The sequence below is a fragment of the Haliotis rufescens genome, unplaced genomic scaffold, assembly GCF_023055435.1.
Source record: "Haliotis rufescens isolate VD_foot unplaced genomic scaffold, xgHalRufe1.0.p SCAF_5, whole genome shotgun sequence".
Taxonomy (NCBI): domain Eukaryota; kingdom Metazoa; phylum Mollusca; class Gastropoda; order Lepetellida; family Haliotidae; genus Haliotis; species Haliotis rufescens.
In genome coordinates, this window is record NW_025964223.1 from 50,226,866 (window position 1) to 50,248,681 (window position 21,816).

Genomic DNA, 21,816 nt, shown 5'->3' on the forward strand with positions numbered 1-21,816 from the left:
ATAACAGCTGCTTTGTATGACTTATCAGAATACAGGTTCATTGAATTAAAACCAAGAAGCAAGCTAATATGGCTTGAAGAGCAATAGTCTCGCAGGCTTTAGATATGGTTAATCTTGATTGACGATCCTCAAGTATTTGTAATGTGAAATTACTGTCACGTTATTTCCTTGATATATAATCCCACTATTTTTAAATATCCCTGTGTCACACGTCCTATGCTTGGTTCTACACAATAATCAGTAATCGACATATGTGTTGGGCTTCTTTCAACACTCTGGATTAGTCGGGTCACAATATATCGTCGAGATCCCTATTTTCGAACAGCCGTATTTGATATTGATTTGTCGCATTATTGGGAGAGGTGTAACGTCATCAAAGCTGCCGACTTGTGAATGCATGCTTTCGGCCTGTCAACACTGAGTACATGTGAAGTACTGTACACATGTCAGAACATTCCTTCGTCAGTCAGACTTTTTGTGCCCGTCATGAAAAGGAAGAGTACAATAGTGTGAACACAATCATGTTTCAAATATTCATATTTTGTGAATAGGTTTCAAACAGTCAATTACTTTTTCAATTTTTATGCCGACCTGCGAGAATTATGTTGAGAACTGTGCGCCAAAACATGTCTTTTCATTCAAAAAACAACCTCGCTAAAGTACGAAACCAATCAGGTGTTCGACAATAGGATAGTCCTGTAAAGTCGAGTCTGGACCAAACAATCCAGTGATTGTGAGCAACGACCCACATCGTCGGGGTACGATGATACGCAATCAGAGCTCGGCCACCCGATCCACAAGCGACCTATTATCAAAAACCGATAATCGGAGTATTAAAATGACTTTAATAATATATCATTTGTAGAAAATTCTATGTGACGAATAATACAAAAAGTATCTAGAATGCAAAATAAGGGCATTCTAAAAATATTCAGATAAAGATGTGTTATATTACATATAAAACATTTGCACTGACCACTTCGGTATTATACATGTTAAAGATACTTTACCGGGGAATTGCAAAATGAGGGCAAATATATAATATGTTGATGTATAGTTGCCCTATGGTTCCATATAAACAGTGGGAGTTCTGAAATAAGAAAACTGTATTTCAGATTTCTACGAGTTTACAACGAAATATTTACTGCATGACGTGCATGTATTTGGTCATCTGTCCAGAAACCTGGTTTTAAAAAGGTTACAAAAACACATAAATATTCCAAACAATTTAGGGAAAATATATACGTCTCTAAGCCTCTCGCCTCCCCATCCCAGATCTATATACAATATGACTCTTTACAGAAAATATAAGTTTTTGTGATGATCATGTCATAAGCTCATATTCCAGAAAATAGAAGTATTAGAGATGTACTAAAGGAATTATCACATCACTTGGGAAAGTATCCATGAAATACACTGAATCAATCAATAAACATTTTAAAATGGAATGTTTGGTGATCGATGTACGATTGGCAACATGAACATTTAATACAATAATACAATGTTTATGAGTTAATACCTTTCAATGTCTTAACTTGTGCTAAAAATAGAACGAACAGGTGTATATAGACGGTACACCAGTAAATAACAATCGCCTTGTTATAGCTAAACAAAATCTACTGTGAGAAGTGGTTAACGCTCAGTAAGAGAGGAGACAACTCTTGAGAGAAGTAGAAGAGTTATTACCCTTGACTGAAAACTTAATTGTACAAGGATGAGACTGTTAGGAATATTAACCCGGTGTAAATGAGCCTCCCCTGCATATTTGTCACACTTGACAACGCACAATAGACAATGGCAACCTTTATCACTTGTTTACGTTATAAATATACAAATACATGCAAATAAAATCTGAGCAAATGTGACCACTGGTTATCTTTTAGATACCTGCATAAAAAATCTAAAAATGATCAAAATGTGTACACATTTTGAAAGTTATTCTTTATGAGATCAGTAACAGTTCTTTCAAAGCTGCTGACATTGTTTTTTAAAAACCAAACTCCATCTAGTACAATCATGGGCTGATCTGTTGAAATACAAATAGATTTCTGAGCTGCCGCGAGTATGAATGTATGTTTTCATTTGCTTTCCCGACTTACCACAAAATCAGTATCGGCTTACCCAAGAAGGTGGGAATCACTATCACACAGTATATCACTGGTTTCCTGATCATACCAATCACCAGCAGTACCATGCCACACACCCGACATCATTAGCACACTTTACAAGTAGCCATGATGAGAATCTAACCTTTGCCCAATATCTGGAGAAGAGGTGAACCCAGCCTCGCCTCCATGAATCTCCATGATGTTTGTTAGTTTGTTGTTTAACGCCGCACTCAGCAATATTCCAGCTATATAGTCAAGGACCAACCTGTAGGTCCCGTGATCAAATCATGGAAACAAAGGTTTGAAAGTGTTTTTGAGTTTCCTGATGTATACTGAACAATTTTGACTTGGGCTGCCCGGTTGAAAATCCCGGGCATTTTGGGGAAGGGTCAACAAAGGTCAAACAGGGGTCAAAATTCAGAATTGTGTCGATATGAATATCAAATTACTCGTCCAGTCATAAGGAACCTAGAAATATATAGTTTGTTATACTTCCGACCTTAAATGGGGGATCTATGGCCAAAAACGTTAAAAGGATCCTTGGCCAATAACACAGCATATTTCAGAATCCATTGTCCAGAAATGCTTACTTGCCAATACGGTATTCACAGCCAGCACTGCTTCAACATCTGAGTGATACCAGAGCAAACTGCTCTGTAGAATCGGACACAGATTCAGATACTAGTGATTGTGACAGTGATTCCGACTCTGCATCTGATCGGTATGACACAGAGTAGGATGATGAACTGTGCACTAAAGTAAGGTTAGAAAAGCATTACTGGACAATGGATTCTGAAATATGCTTCATTATTGGCCAAGGATCCTGTGACTTTGCTGAAGCATTTCAATTCTTCGTGCAGCCAACCATTTTCGATTTTCAAGGTCAAGGTAAACCTTTTTACTTTTAAATGTTGCTTGGTTGAATTTGTCTGTGTTTGTGAATTTCACCGACTGCCAAAAGTGCGTTGACCTTTTAACGTTTTTGGCCATAGATCCCCCATTTAAGGTCGGAAGTATAATAAACTATATATTTCTAGGTTCCTTATGACTGGACGAGTAATTTGATATGCATATCGACACAATTCTGAATTTTGACCCCTGTTTGACCTTTGTTGACCCTTCCCCAAAATGCCCGGGATTTTCAACCGGGCAGCCCAAGTCAAAATTGTTCAGTATACATCAGGAAACTCAAAAACACTTTCAAACCTTTGTTTCCATGATTTGGTCACGGGACTTACAGGTTGGTCTTCTAGTAATATGGCGGCTTTCTTTAACAATTCGAGTCTGGACAAGACAATCAAGTGATTGATATCATGAGCATCGATCCACACAATTGGGATACGATGACATGCATGACCCAAGTCAGCGAGCCTGACAACCCGACCCCGTTAGTCGCTTCTTACGACAAGCAAAGCCGCTTCTTACAAACATGGGGTGCTGAAGACCTATTCTAACCGCGCATCTTCACGGGTCATCTACATGATGAATATGTAAAACTTGTGACTCAAAGTATAATAATATGAAAGATGACTATCACATATCCTTGTTTGTCCATTTTATGTCGACATAAGAAACCAATTCAGTCATGAGTATTTTCTTCACGTTTCATCACTTGTATAAATTTGACCTTGACAAATGAAGATTAAAAATACTGTCACAATTAAAAAATCGTCAAGGTTCATTTCCCATGCTATGTATTTAAGGAAGCATTAACTCAACAACTTTATTTATTTTAACAGTTATCATGGTTATTGATGTAGATCTGCATATTGTTCACATGTACTCCAACCACTTTGTACACATGTACTATCGGCCTATGACCTACTCAGTATTAAGATATAACGATTGCTTGATTGATAGATTCAAAGTACACAGATGTGCCAGTTCTACGCGAATTCTTGGTATCATCACTATTTGATAGTGATTCATAAACATCTGCACAATTGACTCTGCTAACAGCAAAGATATTTTATAATTATGGAAAGGGTTTGGTCGAATTAACCGTCGTCATACTCATAATAATGTAACCAGCACATATCTAGAGATAGATGTACATTTATTACATCTACACTTACATTTCAACCTTGGTTGAATTCTCATTTTAAAGTATATACAACAAAAAGTACTACACTGATCAAATCAGCAGTACATTGTTCAGATTTTTCCAAACCTTTTTTTCCAAAACCATTTTAACTGCTGCTCAATGTTTAAAATTTGAAATATGGATTTAAATGGAGTAGCTAACTTCCATCCAAAGTAGAAAATGATTTTCATACAATCTTTGATGTGGCGATGTCAATTGAAATGTTTTCAAAACCGACACGCCTCAAGAGAGACAAAGGGGGATAATCCATGTTTGCCAGGGGAGGCAACTCTAAGTAGACACTATGTTCTCCCGAGTCCGCTCTCCCACTTGATCTTCATCCTTCTGTTGGATTGTGTGTTGTGACTGTGTCACGAGGACTCGCAACATGCTCTCGATCCGGGAGTTCTGTTCCTGGAGTTCCTTCATGGTCATCTTCATGCCCACTATCTCTCCTTGCATTTACCCCTGGCCCTCCTGAACCTGATGGAGGAATAGTCACAAGCTATGAAACAAGCATCCTTCAACATCCCCTCGTGGGCTAGTGGGAGAGCGTCCGCCCGGAGAGACTGTTCGAGTGGGATATTCATGATAAACTGCGGCATAGTATAACACACACACACACACACACACACACACACACAGACACACACACACACACACACACACACACACACACGTGCATGCACGTCGCTATATAGAAACAATAATCTTTGACGCGACGTTAAACCCTCATTTCATCTCACCTTACCTCCTGAACCTGCAGGGGCGGTCGGGTAGCCTAGTGGTTAAAGCGTTGGCTCGTCACGCCGAAGACCCGGGTTCGATTACCGACATGGGTACATTGTGTGAAGCCCATTTCTGGTGTCCCCCGCCGTGATATTGCTGGAATATTGCTAAAAGCGGCGTAAAACCATACTCACTCACTCACTCCTGAACCTGCTCACAAGCTCTGAAAGCATCTCTTACAATCTCTCTCTCTCTCTCTCTCTCTCTCTCTCTCTCACCAGCTCTGGATGGAGTGCTTTCTCAATGACCTCAAGAGACAAGGAAGATTGGAAGGTCAACAATCTCCATAACCTCCATAAAGGGTACTTCAGACAAATGTTAGGGTTTAACGTTTCTCTTCGGATGTACGTCTTCCGCCTGATGAAATCGGGCAAGATTTTCTCTACGTCAAGTGCCAAGTCAACCTAGAGAAGAACATATTTGACCAATTGTATTAATGTTCATCTGACATAACATGCTGACCACTTCAAGTGTGGCCAATCTAATGCGATAACCATATGTTTTTATGATAATTCAATTTACGTTATCTGGATCATTTAAAGACAGAAAACCAAATACTCATAATCTAACAGGATACATTTCGCTACTCTCCTATTTTCAAATATGGTGTTCTGATGTTTGTATACAATTGGCAATACCAAGTGAATTGCAACTATTCTGCTGTGCCAGTCTTTAAAGCTCTCATAAAATCCCACTTTCCACCAGTGATTGAAATGTCATCAGTTCATGTCTATTTGCAATATTTCAGCTACATGACAATAATCGACAATAATCTGGACAAGAGACACTTTCCACGCCATCTGGTACATTGACACGCTACCGATCAAGTCACCTAGTCTGACTACCCGATCAATCAAGTCGCCAGCTACGACAGGCATAGGTTGCTGGCAGAATGGACTCCTGGACAAACCCTATCAGCAACGAGAGACATTACCAACCTATCGCAAGTATCCAGCTCTGCCAGAATGTCGCCAGATATAGTATGAAGGAATCAGGTGAATAGAAGCCACAAAACCCTTTCCATAATCATAAGAAATGCCTGCTAAAAGCAGGGTCCTTTGTACGATTCAGACATATCATAAGCAGGTGTTTATGAATAACTATCACATTGTGATTATACCAGGTATTTAGCGCAGAAATATTTAGTGCAGAATTATATTAATTCAAACACACAGCCGGAATCTGTCATTTATCAATATATCTATTCTCATCTATTCTCTAAGAGGTACATTGAGGGGGGTTCGAATCCCGGGTCTCCCCGATTATGTTTCTAGGTTTGTCAGCACCATACCCGTGCTCGTTGGTTTCACCGAAGTGGTAAACGTCTGAGACCTGCATCACGTTGGGCTTTCCTCCCATATCAAGCTGACACACCGTGATATAACTGGAATACCTTTTAGAAGCGGCGTTAAACCCAACTCACTCACTCACTCAGGTACATTGAGAAAGGACTACAAGGACCCTCAGTGTAGGGGTTCTCATTTGGAATAAGTCCCAAGTAACCTCGGGACGTTGCTCATTATATAAATAACCGGTTCCTATGGACATGAGTCAGTTATTTACAGGTCGCTGTGATCGAGCTGGAATATTGATGACTGCTGCGTTAAACAACAAATAGACAACATCTAAAAGTGGAGCAATTTTTTTCTGTTTTCCAGCAATGGCATTTTCATTAAGGAAATTTATTAAGCTATTTCTACAAACATGACTTATCTGTGGTCACCTGGCTGCTGATCTACGTCACCTACCTGCATAGCCATTTTCTTGAAGGCAGACTGGTCCTGCACAGCCTTGATGTCAGCTACAGCCAAACCAATCTGGGAGAGACAGACAGACATGTCAAGGAATAGAGAAATGTTTGTTTATCTTGTTTACCTCATAGAGTTGTCTGACTTGACTGTCAACAGACATTTTCAAGCCAAGAGTCCAAATATCTGCTTCGTCATGCCATGAGATGACGTAAACAACTTATCTGACATGATAATCATTTATTCTGTATATTTTAATTTCAATTTGGATGACATCATCAGAGAACACTGAGTTTCTCCACGTCCTATGATGTAATGATGATGTAATTGAATGATCGAAAATTGTGACGTGCATTTGCTTTTTACACGAGTGAAAATGTCTACCTCTCACTCCCTCTGAACATATTGGCATTTGACTATCAAATTTGTTATACATTCTTTCATTCCGCTTTCAAGCACTGGAGTGTCTCAAAATTGATCTGGTAGTATAAGTTGGAATTTTTCAGGAACAAAAAGAATTTATTTAAGCTGCCTGGTGCCAAAATTCAATGTCACACAAATCAAATTTGTTTAAATGTGATTTTAAATTATGTTTTTGTTTTTGTTATTGTTTTAGAGTCAATGGATCTTAAAACAACTTTTATATTTGTCATTACCTTGGTTGATACATTCATTCCATCAACATATGCAAAAACCTAGCAGTAACCATCTAATGAAATCAGATTACTCACGAATACTCACGAGCAGGTTCGTGACGATGATTGACACGAGGATGAGGAAGGTAACAAAGAGAACATAGGCAACTTCAGGAAAGTGGACTTTATCCCGATAGTCTACTGGTGATGACTTAAATTGCTCATTGAATATGGCATCAAACTCAAACTCGCCGATCATCATGACTCCTGTTTTGATAATTGAGCGCGGGACATTTTGGAAGGCAACCTGAAACGACATTCAACATCATTGGGTTAACTGGATTTTAAAATTTTTATTTTAATTTATCTGAAAATGCATTTCAACCAGCTATATTCATCTTCCCGAGGCAAGAGAGTTAACTGACTTTAAAAGTCCAGTTTCCAACCTTGCCGAGCTAGGCTGGGATTCCTGGGCTCGATCGTAGCGCCACCAGTGACTGTTACGAGTTATGTCCCTTCTATGCCTCTCTTATGGACCAATAACATTCCACCTCTCGTATCACTTACATTTCCTTCAAACAAAATGGCGGCGCCCAGACAAGACGATCTGATCGACAATCAAGATCTATAGTGTGAGAAAACGGGTCTTACATCGCGAAGTGCATCAAACCATGTGAGCCTAGTTCGGCAAGTGTGGAAACTGGACTTTTATAGTCAGTTAACTCTCTTGCCTCGGATATATTATGCTCAGCTTTGAAATAGGATTATTGATTTGCCAACCTGGTTCTGGAACACGGTGTAGAAGCCGAGTGAGAAGGCGACGATGAAGAGGAAGAAGACGACGAAGACCTGAATGACGGTGAGGAGGACCTCGCTGAGCATGACAACGTAGATTCCAAACATGGGGAACTTCTGGATGAACTGCAACAGCACCATCCACGCCGTGAACACAGACACAGCCCCCAGGGACCACTGCCAGTACTGGTACACAAACATTCAGCGCTTGTTATGAAGAAATGTGAAATCAAAGTTGAATCAAACACGTGCTTGTTACAGACCTCATTACATTACACATCGTGTGGAGGTAAACAGGTTTCCATTCTACGAATAAAGTGAATTCCTGACCTCAGTCATCGGCATTCAGGGGAGTTGTTGCCGAGAATGACTACATGTTTACACACGAACACCACTCAGTACTCGTGTTTTGTTTATCTGGAAAATGACACTGGAACTGGACCGTTAATTTTGCATTAACTGGGTTTCAGGAATAAAGTTTGCCCTATCTCAATTTGTGGTGTTACGTGTCGATTCCCAAACTGAAACAATATGTTGACCCAGAAATCTGTACGAAAAAGAATTTAGTGTGAATCCAACAAACAACCAACAAATGGTATACAATCAACAAATGTGTTACAAAATTCACTTGGTTCACAAATCAATAGAAAATACCGCACAGCGTTTACAATAAATGGCAGTAAACAATAGAGTAGTAGTACAAAATTCAATGACAGTATATAATATGGTGGCAGTGGTCAGTAACCAATGCAAAACATACAGTGTTTAAAGCAAAAGTCGGTGATATTAATGCCGAATTTAGGACTAATCTTATGATTTATTGGAGGTGGGTTTAGAATCAAATCTGCAATAAGCGTAGCCGTAAAATGAAAATCAACGGACATGGCTAACTGACGGGCTGTTTCACCTGACTGCCTACACCCTATCGTCAAGAGACAAAGTATACGTTTTAAACACAAATAAACAACACTAAAATAGGTAAGTTACTGTTAGATGAGTCACATTGTATTATGCGTTCAGTGTGTGATCATCCATAAACAAATGCAGCAAAATGTATGATTTAAATGTAAGATTTTATATCAATTTGCTTCTGTTTAATCACATGACTTGAAACATTCCAAGTGCATTGTGGGGCCGAGCTAACACACGGGACATAGCCGATGAGCTGTGCCACTGGTTATTGTGAATTGAGGTGACTTTTGTCGTAGAACTTGCTACTTTGTTTCCACCACTGATGTAAGCTGACTGCAGCAACTGCAAGCCATGAAATAGTGTGCTTACCGAGCTGGTTGCGCTACATTATACGTTGTCAGTGCACACATGCTTGGGGTTCACAAGGATGGTGCTACTAAACCAAGGCCAACAATAGTGAAACCGAGGTCCTCAGATGACAAGATGGACATTCTGAAGTCTCGTTCTCCTCTCAGAGTTGGTGGATACGGTGTTTCCAGTGATCATACTAGGAGACAACGCCTACAACTCCAGGCCCACTTGCACAAAGCAATCTTAGCACCACGACTATTGTAAGCCTATGTTTAAGTATGGGAGTTACGATCATCTTAGCACTAAGATCGCTTTGTGCAAGTGGGCCCAGGACGTTAAAGATCAAGGACTTAGTGGGCTACTTCAAGAACGGCAAACTGATGACGAAACCAAGACACGACAGAGACGCCCCAAAGGGAACAAGGAGACAATTCAGCAGTAACAAACGACGAAATGGAACACCCGTTTGTAGCAATGTGGCCAAGGCTCAGAACTTCTCACACAGGAGACAAATGACATTTTCACCGGTAACTGTGAGAACTTTACCATATTGTCATGGAGTATCAGTGGTTTAAAATAGAAGTTTGATGATTATGACTTCATTGAATATTTACAGTGTTACGATATTATATGCCTAGTGGAAACATTTGTTGCACAACTGGTTAAATGCTGATGATATTTATTATTCAACAGCAGTTAAACTAGCATCATCTGGAAGGAGTTCAGGGGGTGTTTGTGTTGGACCGGAGATTGCTGGCCACTGTACACATATTAGCGAGTGACTGAGTTTGGGTGTAACGCCGCTTTTAAAAGTATTCCAGTTATATCAACGCGTGTCAGCTTAATGTTGGAGGAAAGCCCGAAGTGATGCAGGTCTCAGACGTTTACCACTTCTATATCTATCATCTATTGGTGACATTCATATGTTTTTACAACTATCTGTAGATATGTTCCGACAGGATTGGCATTCTGCACTTTAAGACATTTCAAAATATGACGCATATCGTAATATTAAGTCTCTCCTCGAACCAGAAAGGTATCTTTCAAATTTAAGATGCAGATACCCCCGCAATACCTTTATACGTTTTAGACTTAGTCTAAATGATCTTAAAGTGAATAAAGGAAGATATTCCAATATTCAAAAGTCACAAAGAATTTGCCCCATCTGTGGCCTTGGTGTTGAAGACGAATTTCATTTTATGTTTATTTATCCGGTATATAACAAAATAAGAATGGAAATATTTACGTGTCAGGGCCCTGTTCCACAAAGCGATCTTAGCGCTACGATTGTCGTACGTCAGTGTTAAAGAATGGGAGTTACGATCAACTTAGCGCTAAGATCACTTTGTGGAACGGGGCCCTGGTCATGTTCACGCATATCTACTAAGCACTTTGTATGTCTGCTGTCAAACAAAAAATATAACTTACAACTTCAAGTATCCTTATACATTCATCATGCTTTATGTTACGTCAGTTGTTGTTGTCCTGATACTCCGTATACTACAGTACTTGTTAATATAACTGTATGTGTATGTAACTCACTTGTACGTGAACCAATGACCTTTCATACAATTAACCATTGAATTGAATTGAATTGATACCGTAAATCGACGGCCTTGGACTGGTTATGGCGTCGACGCGGGACGAACATGGCGCAAGAAACGCGACAGTGGTCGTATTGTTTGACTGCAGTATGTTGCTGAATACCATACACTGAGCAACTGGCGCATATGTGGTTATGAAATTCTGTGAGGATTGCACATGCCTGTGTCCCGAGACGGACATTATTCCAAGAGCACCAACGCCCGCCTCGGACAACTTTGTGGCTGCTGTGGCATGGACACGGCGGTTTGAATACGTTTGGGTAAACCCCGCACCATGAGAGATGGTTGAAATCATGTTACCATATTTCTTCTAAGGTAATAATAAACAAGTTCGTAATATTCGACATGTTTGAAAATATGACATTTCACCTCTGACTGATGTGGATACTATGACAAGGATCATCATCAACCGAATCTGGGATTTAAATCCAAGATTAAATGTCTCTGGAAGGCACATCAAATTAGTGGGCCTTTCTTGTCTGGGCCTTCTCTGTCCCCATATCTACATCGTGAGTGAGTATGGTTTTACGCCGCTTTTAGCAATGTTCCAGCAATATCACGGCAGGGGACACCAGAAATGGTCTTCACACATTGTACCCATGACGGGAATCGAACCCGGGTCCTTGGCGTGACGAGCGAACGCTTTAACCCCTAAGCTACCCGACCGCCCCCTTATCTACACAAACATGACCCCGCACAATGACAACACTGTCCTCACCAATCTGAAGCCTGTTTCCTTCTGACAGTCATTGAAGTCAATAACGAGGAGTAGAGCTGAGATATAGGTGAACCACTCAATCAGATTCGTCCAGCTGAAGTACGAACACCTTGCTTGGAAGATTTGAAACAACTGGAACAAACATTCTCACATTGTATTTAAAGGATTTCATAATACATACATGATGTAAGGATAGAGAGTATTAAAGGGAATATTTCCAAGAATTACTAAGAAGTGTAACAATATTTGATGTGAACTTCCTGTGGAAAGTTATTTGGGGGTCAATGAGGAACCAACGTCAAAGGAGTATATTGTATATTAAGATTCGTTGTCAAATCTGTTTTTACGCCGTTTTAAGCAATATTCCAGCAATATCACGGCGGGGGACACCAGAAATGGGCTTCACACAATGTACCCATGTCGGTAATCGAGCCCGGGTCTTCAGCGTGACGAGCGAACGCTTTAACCACAAGGCTACCCGACCGCCCCCAACAGGCATTAGAAGCCAAATTCAGGAAAGATACAGTATAACCTCACCTCCTTCAACATGTTGAAGACAACTAATAATATGACAACATATTTAGCTATTAGGGCAGGTTTGGGCTGTTGATAGGTTGTATTCAGATGGTCACATGACCCAGAGGACATGGCCGCGAAATCACTTGAATTACTGAAACATAAAAATAACCGCCATTGCTCTCTGCTCAGTGTCATTCCTTTTAACGTTCACTCTTTTTATTTGGCAAAACATCATTATACACGCTATATCCTCAAGATTATGTGATAACATATCAAACCCAATGTAATAAGTGAGTGAGTGAGTGAGTGAGTTTAACGCCGCTTTTAACAGTATTCCAGTTATATCACGGCGTGTCAGCTTGATGTGGGAGGAAAGCCCGAAGTGATACAGGTCTCGTTTACCACTTCGGTGAAACCCAAGAGCACGGATATGGTGCTGACAAACCTAGAAACATAATCGGGGCGAACCGGTATTCGAACCCACAATCATAGGTTTCAGGCGTGTCCAAGGGACGCAACCCTGCCCAACGAATCGCGGCGCCTTAGACGACTGGGTCACCTGTGTCCCCAATGTAATAAGCATGTGGTAAGTGTCTCTACAGTCTTTGCAATACAGGTTTACTTATTCATCATACAATCAAACTAAGTACATCCATACTTTCGTATAAGTTTTATGGCTAATGGTAGATTGTTGGATGGGGATAACAAACAACAAAATACCTTTACTAGTCCAAGTTTTCAGACCAGTTCATATTTGGGAAATTGATTAATCGTTGTTTCAAATGCTCCAAAAGTTATTTTCAAAATCGATCATAGTGTAGAAGAATCCCTATGAGTAGCCATTACTCGTCGTAGATAATAATAATAATAATAATAATAATAATAATAATAATAATTTAAAAAAATAAATGGTACAGGAATGGGTCCAACATTTCATTTTCAATATTGCTTCTGCAGCAGCTTAGTGATTCCATGCAATAACTTAGAATATGGTGGTGGGATGTCCCGGTACTTGGTTGTTGTTTAATGCCCCTGTCAGCAATATTTTAGCTTCATAAGACATGGGCCTGTAAAACTCTAGTCTCAGTCAGACAGGTCAGTGGTTGGTATTATCAGCAACGTCCCATGTCATTTGGTTATGGTGACACATATTCTACTTAGTCATAAAGCCTGACCGACCAGTCCAAGTTAGATTCCTCTCATGGCATATAATAGCGGGCTCGGGGCCTATGCTCACCTGGGTATCAACGAGGTCAGGGTTAACTGAGGGCATTATAGTGGAGTGCACTTACTAGCTATAGGGTGGTAGTGTCTCCACGAAGTAAGCCGTGAGGAACGTCAGGAACACCAGGTAGAGGTGAACTGAGGGTATTATAATGGAGTGCACTTACTAGATATAGGGTGGTAGTGTCTGTACGATGTACGTCGTGAGGAACACCAGGTAGAGGTGAACTGAGGGTATTATAATGGAGTGCACTTACTAGATATAGGGTGGTAGTGTCTGTACGATGTACGTCGTGAGGAACATCAGGTAGAGGTGAACTGAGGGTATTATAATGGAGTGCAGTTACTAGATATAGGGTGGTAGTGTCTCTACGATGTACGTCGTGAGGAACGTCAGGAACACCAGGTAGAGGTAAACTGAGGGTATTATAATGAAGTGCACTTACTAGATATAGGGTGGTTTTGTCTCTCTACAATTTACGTTGTGAGGAACGTCAGGAACACCAGGTAGAGGTTAACTGAGGGTATTATAATGGACTGCACTTACTAGATATAGGGAGGTGGTGTCTCTACGATGTACGTCGTGAGGAACGTCAGGAACACCAGGTAGAGGTTAACTGAGGCAATGTACAAGGGACAGCCGAGCGTGAGCCACTTGTGGTTCAACATGGACATGACAAGAGGGTGGGACAGTAGGTCTTTCCGACGCAACGCCACCTGGAGGAACAAACACCACAGTCGGGAGACGTGTGCAATTGCACCGACGACTCTCTACACATTCTCTACACAAACATTCACTGTTATGCTTGGAATGTTAATACGTTGATACTATTGTCATATGCAATATGGAAACCTATTCTCCATGAAAGGTAAGGCATCAATGATACACTTTGTTGTACAAAATATTTCGATAGGAAATATGAAAACTTTACTCTAAACATGGTAAGAAAATAAGTCGTAGCCCAACTTTTGTAAATTTTGTAGAATTAAGTCAATTAAAAAATGTCTTTTCATTACAGTGATGTTGCCATGGTGATCATCAACTCTGAGCTGTGGAAGGATGCCTTCAGTGGTACATTCACCTCCATTCATTGGTACATCCATCGGTACATTCATCACCATTCAGTGGTACATCCATCGGTACATTCATCACCATTCAGTGGTACATCCATCGGTACATTCATCACCATTCAGTGGTACATCCATCGGTACATTCATCAACATTCAGTGGTATATCCATCGGTACATTCATCACCATTCAGTGGTACATCCATCGGTACATTCATCACCATTCAGTGGAACATCCATCGGTACATTCATCACCATTCAGTGGTACATCCATCGGTACATTCATCACCATTCAGTGGTATATCCATCGGTACATTCATCACCATTCAGTGGTACATCCATCGGTACATTCATCACCATTCAGTGGTACATCCATCGGTACATTCATCGCCATTCAGTGGTACATCCATCGGTACATTCATCACCATTCAGTGGTATATCCATCGGTACATTCATCACCATTCAGTGGTACATCCATCGGTACATTCATCACCATTCAGTGGAACATCCATCGGTACATTCATCACCATTCAGTGGTACATCCATCGGTACATTCATCACCATTCAGTGGTATATCCATCGGTACATTCATCACCATTCAGTGGTACATCCATCGGTACATTCATCACCATTCAGTGGTACATCCATCGGTACATTCATCACCATTCAGTGGTATATCCATCGGTACATTCATCACCATTCAGTGGTACATCCATCGGTACATTCATCACCATTCAGTGGTACATCCATCGGTACATTCATCGCCATTCAGTGGTACATCCATCGGTACATTCATCACCATTCAGTGGTATATCCATCGGTACATTCATCACCATTCAGTGGTACATCCATCGGTACATTCATCACCATTCAGTGGAACATCCATCGGTACATTCATCACCATTCAGTGGTACATCCATCGGTACATTCATCACCATTCAGTGGTATATCCATCGGTACATTCATCACCATTCAGTGGTACATCCATCGGTACATTCATCACCATTCAGTGGTACATCCATCGGTACATTCATCACCATTCAGTGGTATATCCATCGGTACATTCATCACCATTCAGTGGTACATCCATCGGTACATTCATCACCATTCAGTGGTACATCCATCACCATTTAGGGGAACATTCTTCACCATTTAGGGGAACATTCATCTCCATTCAGTGGTACATCCATCCCTTTTTAGTGATACATTTAGTGGTACATTTATCACCATTTAGGGGAACATCCTTCACCATTTAGGGGAACATCCTTCACTATTTAGAGGAACATTCTTCACCATTTAGGGGAACATTCTTCATCATAGTTGCACCACAGTACACTCTGCCCACCATTATTTTGAGGGGATGGTTCATCTTGAGGATGCTGGAGTCTGATGCGTAGGGCTTGGCACTTGGCAGTACCCGTCCATGTTCATCAAACACCCCATAATCTGAAAAAGGGTTTCTTATTTAAGGATGGAAATTATAATATATTGAGTGTAGGTGTAAAATGCAATGTGGTGAGGCATGGTTAGTGTACCAACAATTCACAATCATGCTCTTTTACAAATATGTATGTCCTTAACGTACATTCTAATCTCGATTATAATGTTATAAAATGAAACCTAACATGGTTGATTACAGCTGTTTTGACTAATATATTATTTAATTGTGAAGTGGGTGTTCCTATAGTTGCATGGAATAAGAATTCAAAAAAGACCAAGAATATGCAAGGCAAAGTATTATTACTTCTAAATAAAATCGTCAAAATCCTGACCATATTCATAAGAAACCTCTGTTAAAAGTCCTTTGTACGACTCCGACTATATCATGAACCTGTGTTCATGAATCACTATCAAATAGTGATGATACCGGGAGTTCGCGAAGGGTGAGCGTACCCAGTCCTATACCCTGGTACCCATCACAAACACATGCACAGGCTAGTTAATTGATCTAGCCACACGGTTCTATTTGTTTTAGACATCACGAACGTATTGGAATGTAGGACAAATTACAAAATACACCACAAGGAAAGAATGTTAGACGTTAGTGTAGTTATAGATCTTCTACTTGAAATATACATATTAAACACAACTAATCCCTCTTTACTCACCACCATTTGTTTTGCTTTTGCATTATTTCTCTTTGAAATAATAACTATATTAATTATTCACATGTATTAGATATGAGTTATATTACCAGTCCATTCAAGAACAACAGGACTTATAAATATAAGTTGTCAATGTAACATATCAAGAAAGAAAAAACATCTCGCTTGATTTTTCAATAAACCTTATCATTATTCAAATACGGTGAAACTGATGATGATGTGTTCCAATTAAAGTTTTCTGCAGTCAAGTACAAACAACATGAACTCTATAGCATTGGCCATGCCCAAACATGGTGTCATGGAGGAGATTGAATGTAAGATTGATGTTATTACTTGTTATTACTTGTGTTATTACTTGTGGTGATTACTTGTGATTCGTGTTCCTCTCATGGCCATCCTATGACCTAGATCTGTCTTCACGGGCAAAACCAATCGAAGTCTCTAAGTTCCTCTTGGGACATGGTCGTATAGATTTACATGGATGATTCTGAATAGCACAGTTGCAATATTTGGTTATAGACAGTTTGACTAACACAAACAAGTTGATAGATCGTTGTGACGCTTTAAAGTATGCTAATGCTAGGTTCACCCCCAGTACAATGGAAGTATTCAATTTCTCTTTGGCACACAATGAAACTGAAACACATTACACACCTGAACTTGATCCAGTGTCGCTGGAGGACTCTCTCTTTGTGTCCAGCCAATTCGCATACACATCATCCAAGAACTCATAGTTGAACGTGATTTCATAGTCGGGTCGCTCTGGATTCTTCTCAGCGCCATAGCTCAGGCAGCGATCAAACACTCGCTCTGCCACATCTGGTTAATGAGAAATATTTGCTGCTAAACTTGTATAGAGTATGAGTGATTGAGTTGGGTTTATTGCAGCTTTGAACAGTATTCATGTTATATTACGAGTGTCAGCTTAATGTGGGAGGAAAGCCCGAAGTGATGCAGGTCTGAGACGTTCACAGCTTTGGTAAAACCCATGAGAACAGGTATGGTGCTGACAAACCTAGAAACATAATCGGGGCGAACCATGATTCGAACACACGATCATAGATTCTGATTCATGACGTGCCCAGGGCATTCAAAAGCGAATGGCAACGTCTTGGACGACTGGGCTACATGTGCCCCCTAACTTGTATTGAGGCGAATAGAAAGATACGTTTCTGTGAAGAGAGATAGACCCTACTGATTATCTCCAAGATATGCCAACCACACAGACCTGCATCACCTTTCATTTTCAGATTAAATATGTTACAGTAAGCTACGGTTATAACGAACACTCTTATAACGAACTGACGGATATGACGAACTTACTTTTTGGTCCCGACTACTTGCTGTAGTCATGCTGTATATGTACACATAACGAACTACGGTTATAACGAACTAAAATTAGTAGTCCCTTTGAGTTCGTTATAACCGTAGTTTACTGTACCTGGGAAATGGTGCTCATTGATGAAACCCTTTAACCAATCTCATCGACAAATACCCAAAAGGACATTAACATATAAGTTTGTACCACTTCACACTTTTCCAACTTGATTTTGTATTCTGGTGATTGAATATTTGGTACAACAATACAGGAGATTGCAAAAATGAGTCGAACCTGGCATCTTCCTGATGAGTTTTCTCATGGGCGTGTCGAAATGCCCTGTAACAATGTCGAGCGATGCATGTCGCAAGGCATCCTTCCACACCTCAGAGTTGATGATCACCATGGCAACATCACTGTAATGAAAAGACATGAGCATATTTCAGTGCGTTTGACCCCCTTGTGTAACGATTCACCGCACGTTCAATGCACTCGATTCTTCATATATCAATATGAAATGTAGGACTCACATTATGCGTTGTTAAACATTGATATAACATATATTATATTATATGATTTTTTAATTGACGTATTTCTACAAAATTGGTCTACTAATTATTTTCTCAACATGTTTAGTGTCAAGTTTTCATATTTTACAACAAAGTGTATCATTGATGCCTTACTTTTTATAGAGAGAATGTTACCATATTGCATATTACAATGGCATCACCTTTTTTACATTCCATGCATAACTGGCAATTATGTTTTACGTTAGGGTGGGCATGACATATTATTTGCACATAGATAATCATGATAAAACAAAAACTCAAGAAATAAAGCTCTTAAACTCACTTGTTGTGGTTTTCAATGGCGATACTAAGACTGTTGAGACCCTCGGAGTCCGGCAACGTAGCATTTGCATCCCACTCAATGAGGAGGCTTACCACTGCGGGGTGTCCATTGCGACACGCAAAATGAAGTGGAGTGGTCTGCAGTAAATGTTCGGAGTGAGTGAGTGACAAATGTTGCTGGCATGTCAAGGCAAAGACGCCATAAATTGGATCCACAAACCGTATATCCGTGTAGGTTTTCTATCTGATATCTATAACAGTGAATGTATCACCGCTTTACTCTAATAAGCAACAATAATTTGCATATGTAGGTATTTCTTATTACTGAAGTAGTGTTGTCCTCATGGCAATGCCTCCAGAATCATTTCTTGAAACTGATCCGTTGGTTACGTCCTCAACTGTGAGATTATCTTTCGGCGGCATTTCATGGGTATGTGCCGAAAGTGCAATGCCACACTCTCGACAGAACAATGTTGTAGAAATACACAAATCTACCATCTTTTTTAACTGTTATGCTACAGGAAGCACACTAAGGGTTGTCAGTTATCTTGATGTTGACCTCATGCTGAACATTTAATAGCGTTAACATCAAACAGGATTTACAGGTTCTCGGCTGCTACACTATGGCATCAATTGCCACTAGAACTGTGACTGTCACAAACCCTTACGTCCTTCAAGAGTTCAATGTTAAATAAATAAACACTACGGCCTAACATCAATTATTATTATTATTATTATTATTATTATTATTATTATTATTATAAATCCATTTTATTGTCTTTCCTAGTGTGTTGTGCAGGTGCCGGCTATTTGAAACTGACCCCATATTTGTCCATGGTTTCAATGGTTGCACCATGTTCCAGCAGTAATTGGCATGCCTTCAGACATCCTTCGGATGCTGCCAGATTCAGGGGGGTCGACAAACTGTAGTTCCTGTCAACCAATAACGCTAGTACGTGAGCATGAGTTTCTCAAAAAGTAGTTTACGGGAAAGGGGTTCAACAAAAATCGTTTCTGAAAAAGGGGTTCATCTGATATAGTTTCTGAAAAAGAGTTTCATCAAAAGTAGTTTCTTTGAAAGAGGTTTATCAAAAATAGTTTCTGGGAAATTGGTTCATCAATAGTAGTTTCTGGGAAATTGGTTCATCAAAAGCAGTTTCGGGGAATGGATTCATCTAAAAATATAGTTACTAAAGAAGGGTTCAACAAAATAAAAGGTTCTCAGAAAGACGTTCACCAGAAATAGCTTCTGAGAAATAAGTTCATCAGAAATAGGTTTAAAAAAACAAACAAAAGGTAGATCTTTCTGAAAAATAGGTCTCTGACAATGGAAAGATGAGGTTTGTCAGGTATTGTATTGTAATTATGGATGCCCCCAAGGTGGCAGGACATGCTCACCTTTTCGCTAACATCTGGTACCCTCACAGTAATTCATAAACGCATGCTTATAGTACAGTCGGAATCATACAGTGGACTCTAAAATATCAACCATTTTGTCTCCTGCACTTTGGATTTTAACAAAAATGATAAAAAGAAAGAAATTGCTCTGGCCTTGTTATAATAAAATGGTTTGTGATAGGCTGATATAACAATTAAGGCCACAGGACGCCTTGTACCTGCTGGCAACGTCGGCTCCGAACTCCAGGAGGAGTGCTACTGCCTTGTCATGTCCCTGCATGGCTGCCAGATGTAAAGGAGTGTTGGAGTTCCCGTCCTTGGCATTGACTAATAACTTGTCACGCTTCACCAGCTCTCTCACATTGCTGTAACATCAAAAAAGACATTGCCTTAGTATTCTAATTTCAGACCGCCTCAGTGGATACTCGAAAAGCGGAAGATCCGAAGACGTAAAAGACGTACTTTTTTAAGGTTCGGTCCTATCTGGATTATGATTATTTCACTGAATACAGAAAAGTAGCAGTTGAAGGTGATTCAAGGATAACAGTCAAATTACTCCAAGAAATGGGCAGTAAATACAAGCATTGCAACACAAATTGCTAAAAGAATTAAATATACATTTAAATTTAAACTGAGTAAAACTGAAAGTTTTAGTGTCAGATGTCCTGTAGTTAATGAGAAGAAGTGGTAAAATAGAATTCTAGTGCTAAGAACAATCGCAACTGCCACACTTTGACACAGACCTACGACAATCATAGCGCTAGGATCCCTTTGTCGGACGGGCCCCAAATGTTATTCACAGCAGGAAGGTGTAAATGGCAATAAATCAAAGTACTGGATATGGAACCATCAAGTAATCTCTGAACTGAAGAATACTAAGAAAGAAGAGAGTACATGAACAGTTCTGAAAATGAAAGGCTCTGTTGAAACCAATTGTCATGTTGTCAAAATGGTTTCAGAGTCTGTACACTGAATATCCGAATCATTATTCCCTTCTGTCAAGTATTTACCTCATCCTGCCAAACATGGCAGCGAGATGTAATGGTGTTTGCTGTTCTTCGTTCCTGCTGTCAGGAAGAGCTCCATTCTCCAGCAATATCTAGAAAATAAGGACAGATTGAACTATTCATACACCACATACCTTGGATACACATATTAGCATCAATCTGTACCATGGGAGTTATGTCCCTTCCTTCCCATGTGTACACTACATACAAATGGACTCCTTGGTATCAAGGGCTGTAGGATGCTGCAGTAGTCCAGCATTCAACTTTGTAGGATTTGTATGGCTGTTTTAACTTGGTATAGGTAACTGAGTCATAAGTGAAGTGAACATCACGTATAAGTTTTTCAGTTCAATTGCATGTACTTTATCTATCATTTCATGAAGACAACATACTGCATTCAATTTTTCTCAATACAAATAGGTTTCCGCCCATCTTACCACTAGGATCTCGCTGTAACCTTCCTGAGCTGCAACATGCACAGGATTGGTGACACAGCTTTCATTTCCCTTGATCATCAGCTTTACTTGTGGGTAAGACAATAGTTTCTGGAAAACAATTTCTCTTCAACGGCAAAATGTACACC

The 21,816-nt window shown here is 39.9% G+C and overlaps 1 protein-coding gene across 2 annotated transcripts in view; it reads right to left on the reverse strand.

Annotated features, from left to right (window-relative positions):
• Positions 1 to 333: 333 nt before the first annotated feature.
• The window catches only part of LOC124126982 (transient receptor potential cation channel subfamily A member 1 homolog), a 37,876-nt gene continuing 16,393 nt past the window's right edge, over positions 334 to 21,816 (reverse strand). Inside the window, exons 9-24 of one of the 2 annotated variants that reach the window (XM_046490503.2) lie at positions 21,671 to 21,778; positions 21,237 to 21,325; positions 20,445 to 20,591; positions 19,650 to 19,761; positions 18,830 to 18,966; positions 18,272 to 18,393; positions 17,314 to 17,478; positions 15,900 to 16,000; positions 14,034 to 14,203; positions 12,281 to 12,413; positions 11,744 to 11,875; positions 8,144 to 8,284; positions 7,470 to 7,670; positions 6,729 to 6,797; positions 5,199 to 5,384; positions 334 to 4,674 (exon numbers count right to left, since the gene is read on the reverse strand). In XM_046490503.2, the coding sequence (XP_046346459.2) occupies positions 4,654 to 4,674; positions 5,199 to 5,384; positions 6,729 to 6,797; positions 7,470 to 7,670; positions 8,144 to 8,284; positions 11,744 to 11,875; positions 12,281 to 12,413; positions 14,034 to 14,203; positions 15,900 to 16,000; positions 17,314 to 17,478; positions 18,272 to 18,393; positions 18,830 to 18,966; positions 19,650 to 19,761; positions 20,445 to 20,591; positions 21,237 to 21,325; positions 21,671 to 21,778 (2,034 nt within the window). In that variant the 3' untranslated portion in view covers positions 334 to 4,653. Of the gene's footprint in view, positions 4,675 to 5,198; positions 5,385 to 6,728; positions 6,798 to 7,469; positions 7,671 to 8,143; positions 8,345 to 11,743; positions 11,876 to 12,280; positions 12,414 to 14,033; positions 14,204 to 15,899; positions 16,001 to 17,313; positions 17,479 to 18,271; positions 18,394 to 18,829; positions 18,967 to 19,649; positions 19,762 to 20,444; positions 20,592 to 21,236; positions 21,326 to 21,670; positions 21,779 to 21,816 lie in introns of both variants that reach the window. The other variant, XM_046490502.2, reaches the window with a different exon arrangement.